At 37.4% G+C, this 24,044-nt stretch overlaps 1 protein-coding gene across 2 annotated transcripts in view; it reads left to right on the top strand.

Moving 5' to 3' along the window:
• Positions 1 to 24,044, top strand: part of GPM6A (glycoprotein M6A) — a 296,430-nt gene that overhangs the window by 241,123 nt on the left and 31,263 nt on the right. For both annotated transcript variants that reach the window (XM_047772275.1, XM_047772273.1), the window contains exons 2-3: positions 7,848 to 8,040; positions 23,763 to 23,919. In XM_047772275.1, the coding sequence (XP_047628231.1) occupies positions 7,848 to 8,040; positions 23,763 to 23,919 (350 nt within the window). The remainder of the gene's footprint in view (positions 1 to 7,847; positions 8,041 to 23,762; positions 23,920 to 24,044) is intronic.

Genomic DNA, 24,044 nt, shown 5'->3' with positions numbered 1-24,044 from the left:
GCAGTTTGGTAGACTAAATAACATGCAAAACTTTACTTTTGTAAAACAAAATGTGGAATTAACATATGTGTGTCTCAAATACACACATTTAAAATGTAGATATAATTAAAATATATTTACTTACATATGCATACATTGAGAGAGCAAGCAGAATCCTCAGAAGCCAAGAGTAGAGTAAATGAGAAGTTCAGAAGATAAGCAAGGTAGCTTTGGAGCTAAAAACAGGCTGTAGGATCACTTGGATGTTCCAAGTCCCCTTGGCTTTACATGTGGTGTCCTGGGAGCAGAGATTAGGAAACAGACAGAATCAACTTGATACACACAGTACAAAACCCAAGGCTCTGAAAGGGAAGCTGAACCAGGAAAATAAAATGAAATAATAATTAAAAAAAAAACCCATAGAATAGCAATAATGATAAGATTTCTGTCTATAACAGAAAAAAAATTACCTGTTCTTTACCTTGGATGGGTTGACTGGGGAAACTGTCTCCTCAGAATCTTATAACCTCAAACCATCTCTCCTTTGAGTTTGTGACTTTAATTTCTGCTAGAGTCTCAAAAACTCATCTAAATTTTAATGTAAAATAAATTACCATAAATTCCAAAAGATTGCTATCTTATAGACCATTTTTTCTAACAGCAATGCAGTTGATAAAAACACAAAACACATCGAAAAATAGAAAAACCTCATAAATTTGGAAATTAAAAAAAACCAAAGAAAACAGGTATATAAATAATGTTTCAGAAGCAAATCACAATAGGTGTTAGAGACTTTTTACAACTGAACAATACAGAAAAAATTACAAATTAAAACTTGTGAAATTCGCTCAACCAAAATTAGAAGGGAAATTGATCTCCTTAAATGTTTATATTAGAAAAGAAGAAAGAATGAAACTTAATGAACTCAGCGTTCATTTCAAGACAAATGGGTAGCAAAAGCATCCATTTGCTATCCATTATATATAGCAAAATACACCAACAGAAAGTTAAAGCAAAATAAATAATTTAAGAACAGAAACTAAGAAAACATAATGTAAACATGCAAAATAAGTTCTTCTACAAGAATAATAATATTGAAAAGCCATTGCCATTACTATTACCACTGCCATTAGGGCTATTGGCTAAGTGTTTATGTTCCCTCTCTTTCACAAACATGGTAAAATTGCGCTTTCTGTCTGTGTGATTGAGGGGGAAGCATGTGACTTTCTGGCCAATAGACAGGAAATAGAAATAGCACATATCACTGCAGCATGAGTTTTTATCAGAGTGAGACTTTGCTGATATTTTTAATCCTAACATGATGACTGGCAGTGTTTAAAACAGTGTTCTCTTCATCAGCCTGAGTTTCAGAATGGCCAGAGAGCCCCACTACTAACCTAGGCTGGAAATATTATCGCCTGATTAAAAAATAAAATGTGATGTTTTAAGTCATTGATTTTTTTTTGTAGCAAATATAGAGCATAAAACATGTTATTCTGACTTGTACACTTTAAGAAGAGAGAAACAGAGAAAGAAGAAGAGACAGAGGGGTGGGGGGCAGAGAGGAAGAGAGGGAAGAAAATGAAATCATCAAGGACAAGGAAAGGAAATACATGCAGATGGTGAATAAGTTAAAAATAATAAAAAAGTTAAACTTCATCCTAAGTTTTAAATCTTGCACTAAGTTTTCAGATGCCTACAAAAGTGAACTTAGCAAAAGACTTCAGAAGAAATAGAAAACTTGATTCGTTCTACAGTCATTGGCAAATTAGATCAGGAGTTAAACTTCTTCCCACAAAGTACACAGCTGGTCTGGGTGATTTTACAGGCTGGTTCTACCAAATGTTTATTGTGCTGCTAAACATAATATGAACAACCCCAAGGTGTCAAAAAAGGAGGCTACCTTACACGTCTAATGTAAACTTGATTCCAAAACAAGAAAGCAAAAGCGAGATGTCAGTCACATTCATTAATGTGGACATCCCTGTCTTTACAGGACATTTTTAATCTCATCATCTCATCTTTTGTTCTTTTGTTTCAACCTCAGTCTATTTACCACCACTGACTTCGTAGGTTTTCCTTGGATACTCTAGATATACACCTGCCTCAGGACATTAGCATGTCCTTTTCCTCTTTGTGAACCCTCTGCTCCCAGCTAGCCTCATGCATGGCCCCTTTACCTCCTTCGTCTCAATTATTCTTTTTAAAAAATGTCATTCCCTGAATTATTCCCATTTCCCTCCCCTCTTCCATGTTTTGCTTTTCTTTGCACTTTTCACATTCTCACATATACTACTTCTGTATCTTGTTTATTGTCTGTTTCTCATCTCTAGAATAAGAATAGAGATTTTTGTTTATTTGACTTACTTCCACAGCTCCAGCAATTAGCTATGTGCCTGGCACCTGGTGAGAGCCCAGTAAGTATTTGTGAATTCATACATACAAAAGTATTGAACAAAATGTTAGCATGACAAATTCAGCAATGTATTAAAAAATACAGGATGACTCAGTTGGATTTTTCTCAGGAATGCAAGTTTAGTTTAAAATTGAAAAAACTATTGAAATAGCAGATTAAAAAAATGAAATTATTTCAACAGATGGGGAAAAGCCTATTACAAAATTCAAAATTGAAGAGACCTTCTTTAACCAATAAACCAACAGGGAGCATCACACTTAATGGTAAAACAACAGAGTAAAGTCAAGAAAAAGATCAGTAAAAAGGTATACATAATGAATAGAAAGAGATAAAGCTCAAATTTTTCACAGATGGGATGATTATCAACACAAACTCAAAATAGTTCACAGAATCAAAAGAGTTTAGAGAGTCGAAAAAATAATTTTGCAAAATTTCTAGATATAAAATCAATGTAAAAATACCAATTAGAATCCTAATAAGGTAAATTGTGGAATCAGACAAGCTATTTTTAAAATGTACATGTTAATGTAATAGGGCAGTGAAAAGCATGAAACAGGTAAGGAAGCTGAGCAAGTTGGGGGAATTTTCTTCACCACCAAGGCAAACTCCATGGCCTGGGAATAGAACAACAGACAACATACCGATGGACAGAATAGATGGCCCACAAACAGACTCAGACCTCTGTGGATACTTAGGACAGAAGTGATACTGTGAGTCGATAGAAGAAGAATCAGCTCCTTGATCAGTGGTACTGGGGAAAATTTATCAGTGAATAAATTGTCTGTCTCTTGTCAATCTCTTTTCCAGGATCCATCCTTGTGTTGGCCTCTCTTCTCAGTTGTCTGTCTCTCTTGCTCTTTTTCTTGATGAATTAGGGTCTTTTCCCTTTATTTATTTTGGTTCACTTTGTGGAGTGAGCAAAGGCAAAAGCTTGTGTTTACTTCACAACATTTAAATGAAACCACATTAATCATATATCTCATTTTAAAAAAAAAAGATTTAGGCTATCTTGAGCTTCCATTTTCTTTGAAAATTTTGGACAAGTGCTACTATTTCATAGTGTGTTGATTCCTTTTGTTTTCATGGGAAAGTAAAAGCATAGTGTTCATTCATTTGAGAGCATGCAAGTGGGAACTAGATATGAGAAATGCTTTTTTGCAGGTCTGTAGAATATAAATTTGGGGTTTGATATTTCAACCATCAGCTCTCTTTGAGAATCAAAAGCCTTACTCTCATCATATCTAATATTGAAAATGTTTCCTGTGTGAAGGAATCTTTATTGTTTTTAATAGAGTTTTCTCAAGAAAGGTATTTTCTCCATTGTCATCCTTCCACTGACTTACGCTTTCACTGATATTCATTTAATATCCGGATTTCTCATTTGAGGTGAAGAAAAAACCTGGTGATGGGTGGCAGCAGAATCCTCAGCCTTAAAAGATGATTGTTGGGAGCGTATTCTGGGCCCAGGAGCATGGTTACTATGGTGACTGTGCGGCTCTGCCAAGGCTGTTTCTCACTGTGGGAGGAAAGAAGGTCCCCTGCCAGCAGCTACGTGGGATTCTGGCAGCTGGAGAAAATTCTGCAACGGCACACTGCTTCCCCAGATGGGAGCTCTGAGAGGCGTCTTTAAAATCCAGTAGGCAATTCAGTGCAAGAGTGGGGGCAATTAGGATCCAGCCATTACCAGGGCAAAGTGGGCTTGATGAGATACTACAAGTTTCTTGTTTTGAGTAAAAGTCCTACAGAGGCTCAGGACAGAAATGGAAAGATTCTAGGCTGACCTGGCCGTCATGGAGGTGTAGAGGAATTTGTACTTATCCATAGGGGTGCTATAATTCTGAGAGATTTCAGTGACAGCATTTAAATAGAAAGTTAAAGAAACATTTCTATTTAACTTAGAGATCTTAAACTCATTCGGAAATGCCTTATACTCAAATATTTCAGTTTGGGTTTACGCCGAATTGAAATTTATCTCATTTTTTTTTTCTAAATTTAAAAGTCAATCCTCTGGAGTTCCCGTCGTGGCTCAGTGGTTAACGAATCCGACTAGGAACCATGAGGTTGTGGGTTCAATCCCTGGCCTCACTCAGTGGGTTAAGGATCCGGCGTTGCCCTGAGCTATGGTGTAGATTGCAGACGCGGCTCAGATCCCGAGTTGCTGTGGCTCTGGTGTAGGCCGGCGGCTACAGCTCTGATTCGACCCCTAGCCTGGGAAACTCCATATGCCTCAGGAGCGGCCCAAGAAATGGCAAAAAGACCAAAAAAAAAAAAAGTCAATCCTCAGTTAAAGCTTTATTTAGTGTGACAGACTATGACACGAATAGCATCCCCTCCCATGCGAATATATAGTCTAGGTAACTAGGCTTGCTTACCTGGAGGCTAGATTGGTCCATCTAAATCATAATGGAGAATATGTGAAATAAATAGAGACTGACTTGAATTAGTAACAGAATTAATTGGAAGTCTTCTATGGCAGTTTGGTGACCATCAGTGGGCTTACCACTTCATTTGCTTCTAAGCCATTCTCATTCTGATGTTGTCTCTACTCTATTAAAAGCTTTAGGTGTAGGATCCAGCAAAAGTAATTCCTATCTATGAATTTGGTGTTTGGACTCTTTTCTGTATATTTGGCTTCCACTCCTATGGGGTTTCATTGAAATACTGTAATCTGGTTTTGACACCTCAAGGTCTGCAGTAGAAATCCCATACACTTAGATGCTTCAAGAATAATGATATCACTTATGTGTGGAACCTAAAATATGGCAAAATGATCCTATCTACAAAACAAAAACAAGTCATGGACATGGAGAGCAGACTTGTGTTTGCCAGGGGAGAGGGGGAGAGGGGGAGAAGGAAGGAATGCGATGGACTGGGAGTTTGGGGTTGGTGGATGCAAACTATCACATTTAGAATGGATGGATAAGCAAGATGTGTGTATAACACAGGGAACTATATCCAATCTCTTGGGATAGAACATGATGGAAGTTAATATGAGAAAAAGAATGTGTATATATGTATGACTGGGTCACTTTTCTGTACAGCAGAAATTGAAGGAACATTGTAAATCCGCTATACTTTAATTTTAAAAAAATTTAAAGAAAAAAATAATAGGAAGAGAAATCAAAAGGAATGGAATCTGGGATAATGCGCTATTTGGGTCGCTTGTCAGAATTAGGTCTAACTCTTCTTGGATTGATACCAAATTTTATTTTTTTTATTTGCAAATGATCTGTAAGATGCAAATTTTACAACATGAGACAGAGACCAGTCCAAAGATTTTTCTGTTACCTTGTTCATCTCTACTCAAAACTCTGTTCAATGACATTCAGATACTATACACACTGGTCTCGTCCATCTGCCAGTGAAATTTCTTCCTATCACATGACGTGTCAAGCTGTTCTAACCTTTTCTCCTTCCCCACATTGTGTGTGTGTGTGTGTGATATTGTGTGTGTGTGTGTGTGTGTATTGGGGGAGGAGTGTTCAGAGAATGATTCTATCTGTAAAATCAAGAGCTATGCAGTGGGGAGGTGTTCAGGCTTCTTTTTTTAACCTCTCCTGGGACAGGCGAGATGATCCTTAATTCTCTTAGTAAAGCTAGTTCAGTGATCAGTATTAGAGCAGCAGACTAGCCCACCCTCTGCATATAAAGGTACTTCATGCAGCAACTTGGCAATCACCACATGTTTCAGATGTTGCTGTAAACATCTACGCATCATAAATAAAATGAACACACATCTTCTTATGATTTAATTGGGTGCAATAAATAACAGTCCATTTTCCAATATCATTTGTTATGTGTTGAAGAAAGGAAAAGTCAATTATGTGGAGAGTTTTTTAGAAGGTTCAGTATTACAAAAGGGAATCCGATCAAGAATTTTCAAAGGGGAGGAGTTCCCGTCATGGTGCAGTGGTTAACGAATCTGACTAGGAACCATGAGGTTGCAGGTTTGATCCCTGCCCTTGCTCAGTAGGTTGACGATCTGGCGTTGCCGTGAGCTGTGGTGTAGGTTGCAGATGCGGCTCAGATCCTGCGTTGCTGTGGCTCTGGTGTAGGCTGGCAATACAGCTCCGATTCGACCCCTAGCCTGGGAACCTCCGTATGCCACAGGAGCGGCCCCAAAAATGGCAAAAAGATTAAAAAAAAAAAAGAATTTTCAAAGGGGAAAAAGTAGGAGCAAATCTATGGGATAGACTATGTATGGGAAAGCAGCAGTGAGAGATGAAGGTGGATGAGGTGACTCGATTACGTTAGGGGTCCCTTTCGGCTTGTCAGCCCTCTAACCTAAAAGTTCCTTTCTCATCAGTGGCTGGCAAATAGTGTGTCATCATTATTTCTTATTGCAAAACATATAAACCTAAGCATTTCTAGTTAACCCCTTAGTAGAAGATATCTAACAGTTGGCTAGGAAATTCTAATACTTAACTTATTTTGAATATTAACAACCAGGGTTATCTGATGTCTCAGACTACTTTAAAGCCATCTTTTGAAAATAAAGTGATGAAATTTTCAAAAGCAAAAGTAATGATGGTGGTCCAACAATTTTTGGAAACCATATATATACAATATAGTTAATACTAGTAATAGTTAAAATTATATCCAATAATGGTAGACATAACATTTACTGTGTAGTTACTCTATGTTATGCACCATTTTCTGTGTCAACTCATATAATTCTCACAAGAACCATTTGAGGGAAATTTTTACTGTCACCCTTTTTCAAATGATGAATTCTAAAGAAAAAACTTGCCAGAAAACACACCATGGTGGAGTCAGGATTCTAACCAGTCCAGGTCTCTCTTTTCTATGTTGCCAATGTCTTTTTCATTTTTTATTTACCATGCACCACAACAAGAGATAGATTGCACATTATGGGTCACTACGAAAATAACAAGCATTAAATAAACATCTGCACTAAATAAACATCTGATTCTAGAACAATTTGCCTTCCTACCTGCGCACAAATATTCTCTTTCACTTTTAAAAATTTCTGGTCAATGTTCACTGAGCTGGGTTCACACACAACTAACAGTTCTTGACTCACTGTTTAAAAGATATAGGCATGGGGAGTTCAAAAGAATACATGTCATGGAAATAAAAACTTAAAAACTTGGGAAATTTGAGAGCAGAAGCTTCAAGATAAAATGAAATTCATCTATATATAGAGAGAAGATTAGTTATTATAGGAAAGCTATGTGGAGAAGAAAGGGCTTCTGCTGGTTTGGGGGTAAAAAAGGCAGCCATCAGCAGAAACAAGTGTTCTCTTGTCTGTGGAGAATGGGGTTACAATTAAACAACTTGATTTTTTATACCTTACAGGACACCCAGGACTTGTACATTGTTGACCTGATACCCTCTATAAATGCAGCTATACTTTCTATAATGCATAAGTTTGGAAAAAAGATTGCCAAAAATATTCATGTCTAACTTTCTTTCTGTTGGTCTTTTGCAGGGTGTTTTGAGTGCTGTATTAAATGCCTGGGAGGCATCCCCTACGCCTCTCTGATTGCCACCATCCTGCTCTATGCTGGCGTTGCCCTGTTCTGCGGCTGTGGTCATGAAGCACTTTCTGGGACTGTCACCATCCTGCAAACCTATTTCGAAATGGCCAGAACTGCTGGAGATACGCTGGACGTTTTTACCATGTAGGTCATTCTGGTATTGCTTCTTCTTTTGAGAATGTATATGCACAATGCCATGTGTTGAATAAATAGGGAGGTAGAGTTAAGCGAGACAGTGTTATGCAGAAGACAAAAGTATTTTTAGGTTATATGCATGAGTCAAAAGAACATTGACCTTTGCCATGAGGACAAGAAGATATCTAGCAGGAGATCAGAGGTCGACTTAATCTGGATTTAACTTGTATTTTAATTTGACAGTAAAGTTTTATCCAAAATTCAGTTACCATTATGTAGAATACTTGCATTTCTCTTGCTCTTCTACTTTGAGCAGAGGCTGTTCTACTAGAATAGAACAAAATATGGAAACAGAGCCACATGTAAGTATATACACTCGGCTGTTGATTTTAGAAAAACCACCCAAACACTATGGCTGCTCCCAACTTTTCGAACATTTCAACTTAGCCATGGATGTGTTATCATCCTTCTTTCCCTGCCTCCTAGAAATGACGTGAAACCAAGTGAACATTCTGGAAGGTTCTTATTCACTTCTGTAAAAGGATAAAACATAAATATTGAGCACCCTTTTACAAGCACTAGTTATGCTTAAAATATACATTTTACCTATAAAATGAGGTAAAATGAGATCACTAAATTATGGTGATGTGAATATTTTTAAAAACCATAACTCAAAGATAGTCTGAGGTAGCAAAGAGTTTGCATTCAAGTTTCAATCCCTTATTGCCTAATTTTTCAGGGGGCAAAAGTTTAAGGTTGAATTACAGAAGATTTTTTTCCAAATAAATTCCCAATTCAGGTTAAGGATGCAGTGGGTTTTTTTGCCCATGAAAAGAAAATAAATTATTTATTCACTTTACTTTATAATCCCAGCTGATTGTAAGCTTTCCATGGCTTTAACCCCTACAACTTCTTACGTTTCTTTCATGCTTCTTGATATTATGTGATTATAATATTTTTCACATTGCATTACTTTGTCATTCTCAGTGAATTCAAACCTTCTGAATATATCTGTATTCTTTCTGGAATAAGAGGCTTTTAGAGTTACAAATCATAGTGGTTATATAGCTAGTTAGGAGGACTAGGATGACTTTGCTCTCTACTCCTACCACTCCACCGAAAAGAGGTTAATCACATTTCTTATTTCACACAGGGCAGTTCCTTCTGACCTGATGTAATCATAACCTAAGACCCTAATCTAAGACAACATTTGGTCAGCCTCGGCAGTGTTCTAGGTAGAAGCCAGCTTTCTCCAACTCCAGTATCAGAAGATAGAGCGTATTGCCAAATTTTTTAAATAATCCATCAGCTAGGGGCAGATTCTCTTGAACACAGTATTGCTCATAAATTATATTTGCTATGTCATTCATTAATGTTGCTGAGTTCCATGGAAAAGAAGAGTGAAGAGAGGCAAACATTTGTATCAAATGACAGAGCAAGAATTTCCCACTTGAGGGGTGGGGGGATCATGTCCCCTTGGACATAGTGATGACAAAACTTTTAGGAAAGGGAAGGTTGAAATAATTCACATTTATCTAAAATATGTTGGCACTTGAAATTTGAGAGATTGGTCATAAAATAAGAAATATAACAAAGTTGAAGTTCCCATCATGGCTCAGTGGTTAGCGAACCTGACTAGCATCCATGAGGATGTGGGTTTGAACCCTGACCTCGCTCAGAGGGTTAAGGATCTGATGTCGCCGTGAGCTGTGGTGTAGGTCACGGACACAGCTTAGATCCCGCCTTGCCGTGGCTGTGGCATTGGCTGGCAGCTGTAGCTCTGATTCAACCCCTAGCTTGGGAACCTCCATATGCCATTGGTGTGGCCCTGAAAGACAGAAAAAAAAAAAAAGAAATATAGCAAAGTGAGTGTGTGATCATGGGCCCCCACCCCCCACCTGCCACACACACATAGTGAGAAAGAGGAGGTGAGAGTTAATTTTCCACTCAGATAAGAAGTTATATTCTTTAAACATAGTCCATAACTCTGAAACATCAATTTAGAGTTTCATCAGTGTCACTGACAAAAGGAAATGAATAATTAATAGCATATTTTAAAAGTCATGGGACCCTCTCACCTTGAGGAGGTGGGTCTGAGGCTTGATCTCTGGTCACATTGCTTAGCTGCCTTGTGAAAGTTTAAAAGCCAGGCAAACAAAGACACAAAAGAATTACATCACTTCTATTTCCCAAAGTAACTTTTACAAAGTAGTTGTGAAAATGTAACAGTATCCATTAAATTGAAATTTTTTAAATCTATAATAGACAGTTTACATTAAACCAGGTATATAGCATGAATTGATCTTTGAGAGTTTATAATTGATATCCATCATTTGGAAAATAATTAAACTATCTGAAACTGCTTTGGATTATTCCGGGTTAGTTTGCAAAGAGTCTGAAGTAAATGATGGCATGGATATATTTTAATGTGATAATACTGACATTTTCTTTTTAGTTTTATCTCTGCCTACACTGGACAAAATATGTTTTCACTGTGCATTATTTTAAGCTACCACAGATGTCCTTAAAATCTACAGATCTACTATATTTAGTCTACATCCAAATTGCTAACTTTAGTTTTCATAGAATATAAGTTTGTAAGAAATCATAAGCCTAATAACTGGCATAAGATAATTATATAAATATATCAGATATGGATTGTCAAGATGTTTATTTGACATTTAGACAACAATTTTTAATTATCATAGCCCTCGCCTAAAGCTCTGAAAGGTAGTGTGTGTGGCGTTTCAGCAGAGAACTCAGAGATCCTGTGCTTCATTTGGTACTTTTACCTTTGGTCTCTAATACTGGACGTCATGTGAAATCAACAATGCATATTTGGAATGGGAGAATACCATTTCAATTGGAGTAAAAGCAAGTGCTCAAATTATCTCTCTTTTCACATTTCAGATAACTAAAAATTCCTTATACTAAACCCTGTGGAGCTTCCAGATGAATTAAGACTCTCTCCATGTTGGCAAACAGTTTACAGAAACACAGAGATAACATGAGTACCAAAAACTTCTGGGTATGATTAGTACCAGCCGGTACAAAGTCACCCAGAGGGTGAGAGGAGGTAGAGTTTGCTCTGTGTGATGCTGCCTTACAGGGACATTGGAGGACTAGCTATGGTGAGAGGCAAACAGAAGAAGTAAAATAAGGCCTCATGACACAGAAATGAGTGAGAAATGTGTTTGCAGACAATACTGCTTGAATTCCCTAGGTAATGAGTTCTTTGATATTTAACACACACATAAAATGAGTCCCTGTTTGCCTAAAACAAAACCAGACAGTAAGCTCATATAAAATAGATATATTGAGGAATTCCCTCGTGGTTCAGTGAGTTAAGGATCCAGCATTGCCACTGCTGTGGCTCTAGTTAGAGCTGTGTCTCAGCTTCAGTCTCTGGCTCGGGAACTTCCACATGCCACAAGTGCAGCCAAAAAAAAAAAAAAAAGAGAGAGAGAGAGAGATTGGTTTCCTCTTGACTAACTTCATGGGTGTGTAAATCTCCAAATCATCTTGTAGTTCATGTTTATACCTTGGAACCTTGGAAGTTAATAAGACTTTTATCAGCATTTTAGTGGATGGGTGTGAGAAGGGAAAAGAAAGCAGGAATTCATGGCAAGATGAAACCAGTTCCTTAAGTTGACAGGAATCATAGCGGAGTGCAAACTCTCTGTTCTGACCTAGGAGCTTCACAGGCAAACCAGAGTGCTGAAGTCTTCTACTTATAAAAGCTTATAGATGAGACAAATTAGTATTGACATGAGATTATTAATTAGTCTCGGAGAGTCAAAAATAGGTTCAGGCCTGGCTACAATTTGGTTAGAAAGCCATACAGAATTTCTAACTACAGATATAATAAGCAGTCAGCATCTTCTTAGGCAATATTTCAGTGAGGCTAGTAGTCCTCAATGGATGTTGTTTTAAAACCCACTAATATGAAACAACAACAACAAAACCAAATACAGAACCATGAAGAATAGTGTGGTGGTTAAGAGCATTGTTTCCTGGGCCAAATGCCCCGGTTTGCTTCATGTGGTCTCTGCCTCCTCCTGCCCATCTAACCCTGGGCAAGGTAAGGAGTCTGTCTGCCTCAGTGCCTCATCAGTAACAGGGAGTTACTAACGTTGCCTACTTCTGAAAGTTGTTATTGGGTAAGATGAGTTGCTGTTTTAAAACAGTTACAGCAGGGTTTTTATCTTGTAAACATTATAGGACTGTGTTGAACGTGGTGATGATAATGGTGGTGATGATGGTTATGATTTTAGCGATGGTACCTTCCCTGAAGCTGTATCACAATTTTAATGCCCATTCTCATGCTTTCTAAAAGTCTGTCTGTCCCTGGACACACCTTACTTACCATAATATTTTTACTGACCTATGTTTGACTAGAGTAGATATTTCAACCAAGGTAAACACTGAGTACATTTCAGATGAGATTAGAATTCAAATAGCTAATTTCTATTCTCTTTTCTAAAACCCAGGAATACAGTGACTCTAAAAAAATATTTACAAATAAGAATATGATGATTTCATTTAAATAATATTTGAAAGGTTATCAGGGGAAAGGCAATTTGCTTTGTTCTTTGTGGTTGTGATTCAAAGAGAGAGATTTGAGCCAATGGGTTTTTCAATTCATAGGGAAATCATTTTTTGGCTTAGAATAAAGAACTTTTCAGTAAGTCAGTTTTCTGAAGAGCACCTGGGTTGCCTTAGAATATAGTGATTTGACTGTAAATGAAAGTTTTTACACTAGGCTGGTAATGAACCTCCAGTTTTGAGATGCTTACAATCTATAATTCACTTGCTAAACCTTAGTTTTAATTCAAGAACAGCTACTTTAGAATTAGCATTATTTGGGTTATTGTAAATATCAGGTTTGGAAATATATTTAAACTCTTGAATTTATTGCAGTTCTACAATGTTCTTGTTTTCAAATATTCAGGTTTCTTTTTCAGGTCCATCCTTTTTTTCTTCTTTTCTTTTTAAGGCTGCACTTGCAGTGTATGGAATTTCCGAAGTTAGGGGTTAAACTGAAGCTGCAGATGTGGCCTACACCACAGCCACAGCCACACCAGATCCTTAACCCACTGAGGGAGGCCAAGGATCAAACCTGCATACTCGTGGATACTAGTCAGGTTGTAACCCTTTGAGCGGAGCTCCCTTAGGTCAATCTTTGTCTGGTTTGTCTTTTAATAAATTCATTTATTCAGCAAAAAATACAGGGTTATATTGTGTGCCAGTCACTGTGCAAATCTTTAGGGATACAAGGTAGAACAAGACACATTATTTTTCTTCTAGAATTGACATAAGGAAATATGTTAGCAAAGTGCTGTCCACATAAGACTCAACACTTACAAATTGAATGATACTTATAACACTTATAAATTAATGATAGTTAGTACTTCACCTAATTTCTAGAATGCATCAGGTTTATGAAGTACCAAGAGCAGAGAAAGTACAATAATTTGTACTACATGATGGAGTTTCTGTTGTGGCTCAGTGGTTAACGAATCCGACTACGAACCATGACGTTGCAGGTTTGATCCCTGGCCTTGCTCAGTGGGTTAAGGATCCAGCGTTGCCGTGAGCTGTAATGTAGGTTGCAGATGCGGCTTGGATCTCGCGTTGCTGTGGCTCTGTAGGCTGGCAGCTACAGCTCCAATTAGACCCCTAGCCTGGGAACCTCCATATGTCGTGGGATGGGCCCTAAAAAAGGCAAAAAGACAAAAAAAAAATTTATACTACATGGTATTAGCACAGACATATATACAAGTACTTGTAATTATACATAAAATTATGGTCCTACTCCCATTTTCACAAAAAAATTTTTCTGATGAATTTTAAGTTAAAATTTAAGATTAAACTCATTTGTAAAATCTAGAAGAAAATATAGATTTAAGATTTCATGTATTATGGGGCAAAAAGTATGTTAGCATAAAAGAAATTACAAAGGTAAAATATATAGGTTTTATATATTATAAATTAAATTTTACTCATTAAAGTATTATTTTAAAAAACATTAAAAGGTGTGAAAAACCTGAAGAAAATATTTACTTCTTAGATTAGAGTTCCTAATTTTAATAAACACAGAATTGACTCAACAGTATATATATTCCGTAGAAAAACTGGCTAACTATGAAAATGTATTTCATTAAAGACTACAGATGATTAATAGCTTATATGTTCATCCATACTACTAAACTAAGACAATTGATTAAAATAATAAAACTATTGCTTTTTAAATATCAATTTATTTAGAAAAATTAAATGGTAATGCTCAGTATTGGGAAACAGAGAATAAGTCCTCCTACTCGTTATCAGTGTATCTTTATTTTAGCACAAACTTTCTGGACACCCTTTTCACAATACATACCTTAAAAGTGTTTAGGAATTTATCCAAGGAAACAGCCAACACTGCCCAGAGATTTATTTGAAATGATCACCATCACTATGCTGTTTGAATAGTGATGCATTAGTTTCCTATTGCTACCGTAACAAGTTACAACACATTTAGTGGATTAGAAAAACACACATTTACAGTTCTGGAGGTCAGAAGCCTGAAATGAGTCTTACTGAAATGAGGCTAATTGAATTGGGGTGAAATCAAGGTATTGGCAGGATTGCACTCCATCTGGAGGCTCTCAGGGAGAGTCCATATTTTCACTTGATCCAGCTTCCAGAGCCACCTGCAGTCCTGAGCTTGTGGTCCCTTCCATCTTCAAAGCCACTGGTGTAGCATCTTCAGATCTCTCTCTGGATTTGATCCCAACTTTCCTGCATCTCTCTTTACCATTTATTAGGACCCTAATGATTATATAACACGAGATAATCTCTGAAGCTCAAAATCATTCCTCTAACCACATTTGCCAAGTCCCATTCCCCAAGGTAACATATTCACAGGTTCTAGAGATTAGATGGGGATATCTTTGGGAGGCATTCGTCTTCTTATTCCTGAACAGAAGTGGAGAATTGGTAAAATGTCATGATAACTTCAAGTAATAGAATGTGCCATAATTTTTATAAAGATATCTTGATAAAATTATGTAATAGTGTAATGGAGTTATTTGTAATTCATATTTAAAAACTGGGAGAATAAAGAATAAACAGTCTGTGTTTCTCTGGTTTATTTTCATTTTTTTTCTACAGTGAGCATAGATTGCTTTTAAAATGAGTCCTTTACCGAGACACTGTCAAATTTGAATGTATGTATTTAGAAAGGAGGTTGAATACTTTCATTATTTCCTTTTGAAGAAAGGTAATATGGATTATTACTTTGCAAAGTGAAAGTAGTGCAGTGAGGGTAAGACTTCTTATGATTCTCTGCTGTTTGATCCTATAGTGGACACATAATCATGACCAGAGGGTTCTTGGTGCATTTTGTTGACATATCATTGACAGGAAACTCATCTTTATAGATAATGAGTTTAATTTTCCTCATATTATATTTGAAGTTCTTTGTTTTGCTAAATTCATATACTGCATGTCCATTAAAAAAAAAAAGTACTTTTGTGGTAAAACAGAGGGATTCAAACCAATAAGATAAGGTCAAGTGTATTATAATTTAAATTTGGCAGTGATTTAATTTTGAGATGCATTCAGAAATGTAACATTAAACAATGTCCATCCTCAGATTGTTTAAGGAAAAACTTTATCTAAGAATTTCTGAATGTCAAGAAATTAACATTCAGCTTCAACAGAACATAGCTTGTAGCAGGCTGAATAACGACTCCCAAAGATATCTAGAACCCAGTCCCTGGAAACCTGAGATTTATTTTATATGCAAGAGATTTTGAAGTGGTGATTAAGAATCTTGAAGTGTGGCCGTCCGCCGAGACCAGCTCAGCAGGATGGGGCTGAACATCGGGTGCTGTGTAACTTAAGGAAAAAAGTTAACATAAAACAAGACACAGACATTTCTCTTAAGTAAAGGTGGGAACTGGGGGACTCAAGGTCTCAGGGACCAAGAGCACCGCCTTAAGAAACGACACTGCTTTTATTGTGTTTTTTAGGATTATGTCAAGTGAGAAAGGGGTTGTAGGTGCAGGATATAGGTTTTTTAAAGTTATTTTAAAAGTCACATAGCTGGTTGCTGATTAAGCTTTTACTCTGATCTTTAGGCATTTAACAATCATTAGCATTTGAGGAAGCTTGTCGTCAGCTATCTATGCATATCATTCTAGAGAATCACCATTGTGCTTCTGCAGATGGCATGCCTATCTGCAGCAACCCTGTGTGCCTAGGTGTGCACCTCGGTTCTCCTTGCTAATGCATATCCAGCTAACGACCCCTCATAAACCCCTTGGGGCCATGAGGCTCCTCTTTTATTCTTAAGAGGACATATCATGGTGTGCAAATGACATGCCAATCTGCACAGGTCCAGAGTGCCTAGACCAATGCATTAAGTCCTCATTCAGCGGACCCTATGAATAACTTATGCCTTTAGGTCTTTGTTCTTAAGCTTAAGTCATTTACCAGCACTGCAGCTGATTTTTAAGCAGGAAGATGGGCTAAAGTAAAGCAGGACAAGATGGAGTTTTCAGCAAAGAGGCTAAGAAAATATTGTAGAAACATGTCTCGCGACGGCCATCCTTCTAGATTATCCAGCTGAGCCTTAAATCCAAACCTAAGTATCCCTATATGAAGGCAGTGGAGAGAAATTTGTCCAGAGAAGGCATTGTGACTTCACAAATAGGGTGCTGCTTAGTGGCTTTGAAGATGGAGAAGGAATCACTAGCCAAGGAACACAGAGAATGCAGCTCTAGATGCTGGGAAGTGTAAGGAAACTCTGCCCTTGAGTCTCTGGTGGAAGCAAGGCTCTGCCAACACATTAATTTCAGTCTGGGGAAACTGCTTTCAAACTGCTGACTTCCAGAACTGTAAGAAAATAACTGTGTGTTAAGCCAAGTTTGTGGTAATCTGTTGGAGTTACCATAAGAAATTAATAGCTACACCCCTTAACTCCTGTCCTTACTATCAGGTTTTCTGACATAGTGTTTGAGCTAAGTTTCAGAAAGATAAAACCAAGGTGTTTATTATTGCCATGGAATTATCATCAATAATTTGAAATCATACTTCTAGTGTAAATAGCCAGACCTAATATGCACATGAATTTTAATTAAATTAAACATGAATTTGGAAGGAGTGATGTCAGCACGGTGGTAGGCTAAAAGTCCCAATGCTTGTTCCCACAGAGAAACACCAACTTATCCAATTATATATAGACCAAAATGCCTTTGTTTCCAGTTAAGAAGTTGCAGTAGCCCAGCAAGTGCAAAGCCCTGTTTAAATGGGTAAGAAGGCAAATTTCACTGTACTACATCAGTCTCTAACCTCAAGCTAGGGCCAGGTGAGAAGGTCCTGGATCATGACTTCTTGTTTGGGGGGACATAGAAGAATGGAACATTCTTCCAGTGTTCTGGTTTTCTGAGCGCTGCCCAAGGGACTGATTTCTGTTTTGCCTCACTCGAAGCCCTGACAGAGCTGTGTCTTTGGATGTCTGAGGTCACTGAGAAGAAAGAAGGGTGGAGAGTGGCAAGAGGCACAGCTTGCTGTGATGGAGAGAAAGGGCACAATTTGTGGCTTCTCCCTTTGGGGGGAGGGAGAGCAGTGGTGTTGTGTCCAGTGCTTCAGTATACCAACCACTGTTGTCTGCCTGTCTAACTCAGGGCATTGACAGGGAGCTGGTATACTTCAGATGCCAATTGGCCACTGAAAACAAGAAGGATCAGGGCAGCTTGCTACTGTAGAACCAGAACTTGTAGTGTTTCAGACAGTCACAAAAGAAACAAGACGATGAGAGACTGAGAAAGAAACAAGTACACCTCTCTAATTGAGAAACTGCATTTATAGGCTTTTAGAAGTTACAATCCCCTTAAGGTTTTCAGAGGCCCTCAGAATGTCTAACTAAGCTGAATAGTGAGGATCTTCTGTATAAAGCCAGTTTCTCAAAGACTGGGAGAAGTAGATGCTTTTTCAAATGCATGGACCTGAACAATAAGTACAAGACACATGAGAAAACAGAGGCACATGACCAAAGGAGCACAATCTCTAGAAACCAATTGTAAGGAAATGGAGCTATATGAATTACCTGACAAAAAAATCAAAAAATTATCATAAAGATGTTCTATGACAAAATGAGAACATTAGCAAAAAGATAGAAAATATATAAAAAGAACCAAACTTAAATTTGGAGGTTGAATAAATGAACTGAAAAATTCACTAGAGGGGTTCAAAAGCAGATTGACAAAGCAAAAGAAAGAATTAGCGAATTCAAAGACAGGTCATTTGAAATCATCCAGTCAGAGGAACAAAAGGAAAAAAGAATGAAAAAGAGTGAAGAAATCTAAAAGGACTTTGGGACACCATCAAGTGGAGCAGTATATACATTACAGGAGTCCCATAAGATAAGAGAGAAAAAGCAGAAAACTTATTTAAAGTAATAATGACAGAAAACTTCCCAAATCTGGGTAAGGAAATGAACATTTAGGTTTAAGAATCTTAGTGGACTATATATAACACATGTAAATTGAAACAAATCCACACCGAGACATATAATCAAATTTTCAAATGTGAAAGAATTTTGAAAGCAACAAGAGAAAAGCAACTTGTCACTTACAAGAGAAACTCCCTAAGACTATCAACAGATTTCTTGGCAGAAACCTTGCAGGTCAGAGAGAGTGAGATGAAGTATTCAAATTGCTGAAGAAAAGAAATTGCCAACCAGAATATTCTGTCTGCCAAAACCATCCTTCGAATATGAAAGCAAAAAATAGAACTTCTCAGATAAAAACAGGCTGAAGGAGTTTATCACCACCAGAGTTGCCTAACAAAAAAATGCCAAAGGGAGCCCTTCAAGTTGAGATGAAAGGACGCTATATACTAAAACAGAAGCCTGTGAAAGTAGAAATCTCACTCATAAGGTAAATATACAAACAAATACAGAATACTCTGATACTGTAGTAGTGATACATAAATCACTTTTAATTCTGGCATAGAAGTTAAAAGACAGGGAGTTCCTGTCATGGCGCAGTGGAAACGAATCCAACTAGGAACCATGAGGTTGAGGGTTTGATCCCTGGCCTTGCTCAGTGGGTTAAGGATCCGGCATTGCCATGAGCTGTGGAGTAGGTTGCAGACATGGCTCAGCTCTGGCATTGCTGTGGATCTGGCATAGGCCGGCAGCTATAGCTCTGATTAGACCCCTAGCCTGGGAACCTCCATATGCCACGGGTGCGGCCCTAAAATGACACAAGACAAAAAAAAAAAAAAAAATTAAAAGACAAAGGTATTGAGAAACTACAACTATAAGATATGTTAATGGGTTCATAATATAAAAAGATATGATTTGTGATATCAATATCAATAATGAAATGTGGAGGGAGAGAAGTGACAGTTTAAAGTATCTGTATGTAATTGAATTCAGGTTGTTAATTCAATAGATGTCAGTTGAATGGAATAAAGTATATGGATAATTATGTCTCATGTAAGCCCAATGGTAACCATAAAGAAAATGTCTATAGAAGATGTGCAAAAGAAAAAAAGAAATAAAAGCATGTCACTACAAAAATCAATGACATAGTCTAATTTTGTGCGTTTCAGGGATGTTTATATGTTTCTTTCATGTAAGTCTTGAGCAGTTGTTAAGTTTATTGTTTAACATTTGCAGCCATTATAAGTCAAATTTTCCACTACCAATATGTCTTCTAGTGGTTATTATTTGACTATACAAATGTTATTGACTTTTGCATGTAAATTTTATATCCTACTGCATTGCTGAATTCCCTTATTATTTAAATTAGCTTTATTACTGGTCCTCAGAGATTCTTCCAAGTACACTATCATGTGGTCTGCAGACAGAGTTCTTGGGTCCCTGACTTTTCCCTAATCTAATTGAATTAGCTAATACATCTAGAACAATGTGAAATAGAAGCAGAGGAGTTCCCATCGTGGCTCAGTAGTTAACAAACCTGACTAGCATCCATTAGGGCTAGGGTTCAAATCCTGACCTCCCTCAGTGGGTTAAGGACCTGGCATTGCCATGAGCTGTGGTGTAGGTCACAGATACAGCTTGGATTCTGTGTTGCTGTGGCTATGGTATGGGCAGGCAGCTACAGCTCCAATTCAACCCCTAGCCTGGGAACCTCCATATGCCATGGGTGTAGCCCCAAAAAGATAAAAAAAGAATAGAAGGAAGGAAGGAAAGAGAGAGAGAGAAAGAGAAAAGAAAGGAAGGAAGGAAGGAAGGAAGGAAGGAAGGAAGGAAGGAAGGAAGGAAGGAAAGAAAAAAAGAAAGAAAGAAAGAAAGAAAGAAAGAAAGAAAGAAAGAAAGAAAGAAAGAAGAAAGAAAGAAAAGAAAGAAAGAAAGAAAAGAAAGAAAGAAAGAAAAGAAAAAGAGAGAGAGGGAGGGAGGAAGGAAGGAAGGAAGGAAAAAAGTAGGGAAGGAAAGAAAAGAAAGAAAAGCAGAGATTATTGATTTCCTTGTTCCTGAATGGGAATGCCTCAATGAGTAGTATTCTGGGTTTAGGGTTGTGACGTTTATCCATATGTGAAAATATCCACCTAGTTCTACTTCTCAACACTTTATTAGGAAACAGCAGCTTTACTGACATAACTAAGATTGTGTGTGTGTGTGCATTTTTTTTTAGGTTTTATAGAAATGGGTCCTATTCTCTTCTTTGAACCTAAGAAGATGCTCTTATTTTTGCCTGATATATTCTGATATTCCAAGTTGCTGCTTTGTTCACCTGAAATCTCACATTAAAAAAAAAAAAAAAAAAGAGGGGAGAGTGTTGTGGCTCAGTGGGTTACAATCCTGAGGATGCATGTTCGATCCCTGGCATCGCTCAGTAGGTTAAGGATCCAGACTTGCCATGAGCTGTGATGTAGTTTGCAGATGTGGCTTGGATCCTGTGTTGCTATGGCTATGGCATAGGCCGGCAGCTGTAGCTCTGAATCGACCCCTAGCCTGGGAACTTCCATATGTCACAGGTGTGGGCCCCTCTCCCCACTCCAAAAAAAAAAGAGGAGATCCAAAGTCCCTCCAGAAAGATTTGTACAGGCATGCTGACTTTGCTCATATATCTCTAAAAGCTAATTTTTTTTGTCTTTTTGCTATTTCTTGGGCCGCTCCTGTGGCATATGGAGGTTCCCAGGCTAGGGGTCGAATCGGAGCTGTAGCCACCAGCCTATGCCAGAGCCACAGCAACGCAGGATCCGAGCTGCGTCTGCAACCTACACCACAGCTCACGGCAATGCCGGATCGTTAACCCACTGAGCAAGGGCAGGGATTGAACCCGCAACCTTATGGTTCTTAGTCGGATTCGTTAACCACTGCGCCATGACGGGAACTCCAAGCTAATATTTTTATACTTAGGAAATGTTTTTATAAGCAACAATTTTTGCAAGAGAAAAAAAAAAAAAAACCTTGGTTATTGTGATAGGTTTTAAAAATGCTTCTTTCCAAATATATTCACTTCCTAATCCCTACAACCTATAAATATTACCTTATATGGCAAAAACGTAATTATGCCTTATATGGTGTAAATTGTGTTTCAGTTAAAGATATTGAGAGGAGAAGATTACCCTGGAATATTCAGGTGAGCCCTAAATTTAATCCCATGTATCCTTATAAGAGATAGATGGAGGCAGTTTTAAGGAAGACAAACTCAGAAACCAGTACAGAAATCAGATGTCATCTTAACTAGGTAATTGAAATTAGCATCACTGCTGAGGGGCAGATGGACAGAATCTCAGCCATCAAGTATTCTAGCCAAGAATAAGTAATCCAGATCTAATCATGAGGAAACATCAGGTAAACCCAAATGACAAACAGCCTATTTGATAAGGAGGGAGTGAATTGTGTTCCTCAACAATGTTAATGTCGCAAAGAATAGACAGTGACTGTTTTCTGAATTAAAGGATGCAGAGAGAAACATGGCAAATGAATGCAATACTTAACCTAGACTGGATCCTGTGTTTGTCACTGGATCAGTGCAACTGATAAAATTGGAATACAAATCATACATTTGATACAAGTATTATATCAGTGCTATATTTCTTGAGGTCAACAACAGTACTGTGGTGAATTTCCCTGTGCTCAAATAGAATTATCCAGGGAGAGAGAAGAAAACAATAAAGTAAATCAAGTAAAATATCATAAATAGGTATAGGGTATACAGTTTTTCTTTGTACTGTTCATTTTCTGCATTTTTCCTTGTAAAACTGTTTCCAAATAAAAATTAAAATATATTTTAAAAGATGTCATTTTAACCTAAAAATTGTGTGGAAAAGCCATGTAAACCAAACTCTTCAATGTGTTTATGATGTCAAATTAGATCTATACATTGACACCCTCAAATTCTTTCACATGCATGATGGGCTTATGCACTTCACATCATCTGCCTCATTGCCCTTGACAAATAGAATTGTGTAATATTTAGATTTTTCAGACAGTGGAAATCAGTCACTAAACAGTTGGTACAGTGAATGTTAGCAAACTCTTCTTGCTCATTTCTTTATGCAACACATTCCCTTATGGTATTACATGTATTATTTTAAAACATAGCATCCGATTTCTGAATCTCCCATCAGCATGAGCCAGCTTCCTCTTCCCTCATTTCCCCCCTTATATAAAGTCACCAGGATCTCTCCATCATTTCTTGCCACCCTATCTATTCCACTCACTCTAATTAAAGAGAAGAGAGAGTAAAAATCAAATGTGATGGTATGAAATAAAGAGCAGTTTTCTTACAAAAGTATACCAAGATGGCAAAAACAGAACTATAGCTAATACCTGTACCTCTCCATATGGCATGGATACACAACTAGTTTTGTTTCTAGAAGCAGCAAAACTGATTAATTTACGCTTTTTTTTCCTTTTCATAGGGCTTTGAGGTTCCCATACAATATCTAGAATTACAGAAAAATCCATCTGCAATTTATAGACAATGCATGTGTCTCTCTAGAACCCTTAAATACATGGGCACTCAACTGTGAGAAAAGAAAGAATATCTTTTCTTTTCTCTATGTAATTATTCTATAACTTTTCTCAGGCCCAATTAATTTCCATTTTATCATATCCATTAGTGATTCTGCCTAAAAGGCTTACTTGTCAAAATTATAACTTATCTGTAAAAACCATAGTTTTTTCATTATTGACATTTATCAGCAGCAGAAACTATTAGTGATGGTTTATAGTAAGTGAGAAATAAAAAATAATTACAACTGATCATTTATAATAAAAACGAGGTTGTCATTTTATTAAAAATGAATGCATCATTAGCCATCAAGCTTTCTTTCTCTTGTAATATGTTTAAAAAACTCAGTGTTATATACATAAACCTTTATATTTGCTATTTTGTCATAATTAGAGAAATGATATGATGATTATCCTACTTAAATCATTTCAGCAACATCCTTTAGAAATATGATCTGCTGTTCATCCAAGGCTGCCTTGGTGTGAACCAGGAAACAGGGGGTGGTACAGGGCAAGAGGAAGAAACCTATAAACATGAAAAGTCCTGTCAACAACTACTGGAAGTGGCAGCACAAAATGTACAAACGTTAGTCATGCCAAGCAAGAATGCTTTACAATCCAGCCTCCATTATGAACATAAATATTCCATAGCTTTCCTTCCAAAGGACCTCTGAGTGTGTGGGAGTCAGTTGCTCAGATCAGCCCCAAAGAGTTACTGAGCTAAATCCCTTGGTCTTTTCCCTCCTAGGATTGACATCTTCAAGTATGTGATCTACGGCATTGCAGCTGCGTTCTTTGTGTATGGCATCTTGCTGATGGTGGAAGGTTTCTTCACGACTGGTGCCATCAAAGACCTCTACGGGGATTTCAAAATCACCACTTGCGGCAGATGTGTGAGCGCCTGGGTATGTTATCTGTCTCTGCTCAGGGCTTAATGTGGGTTCTGCTCAGGGCTTAATGTGGGTTCATTTCAGCAGCACACAGGTGTTGGTATTCATCTGCCAAAAATTGAAGTATTTTTTCAACACAG

The sequence above is a fragment of the Phacochoerus africanus genome, chromosome 3, assembly GCF_016906955.1.
Source record: "Phacochoerus africanus isolate WHEZ1 chromosome 3, ROS_Pafr_v1, whole genome shotgun sequence".
Taxonomy (NCBI): Eukaryota; Metazoa; Chordata; class Mammalia; order Artiodactyla; family Suidae; genus Phacochoerus; species Phacochoerus africanus.
This window is presented reverse-complemented; position numbering and strand designations above follow the sequence as displayed.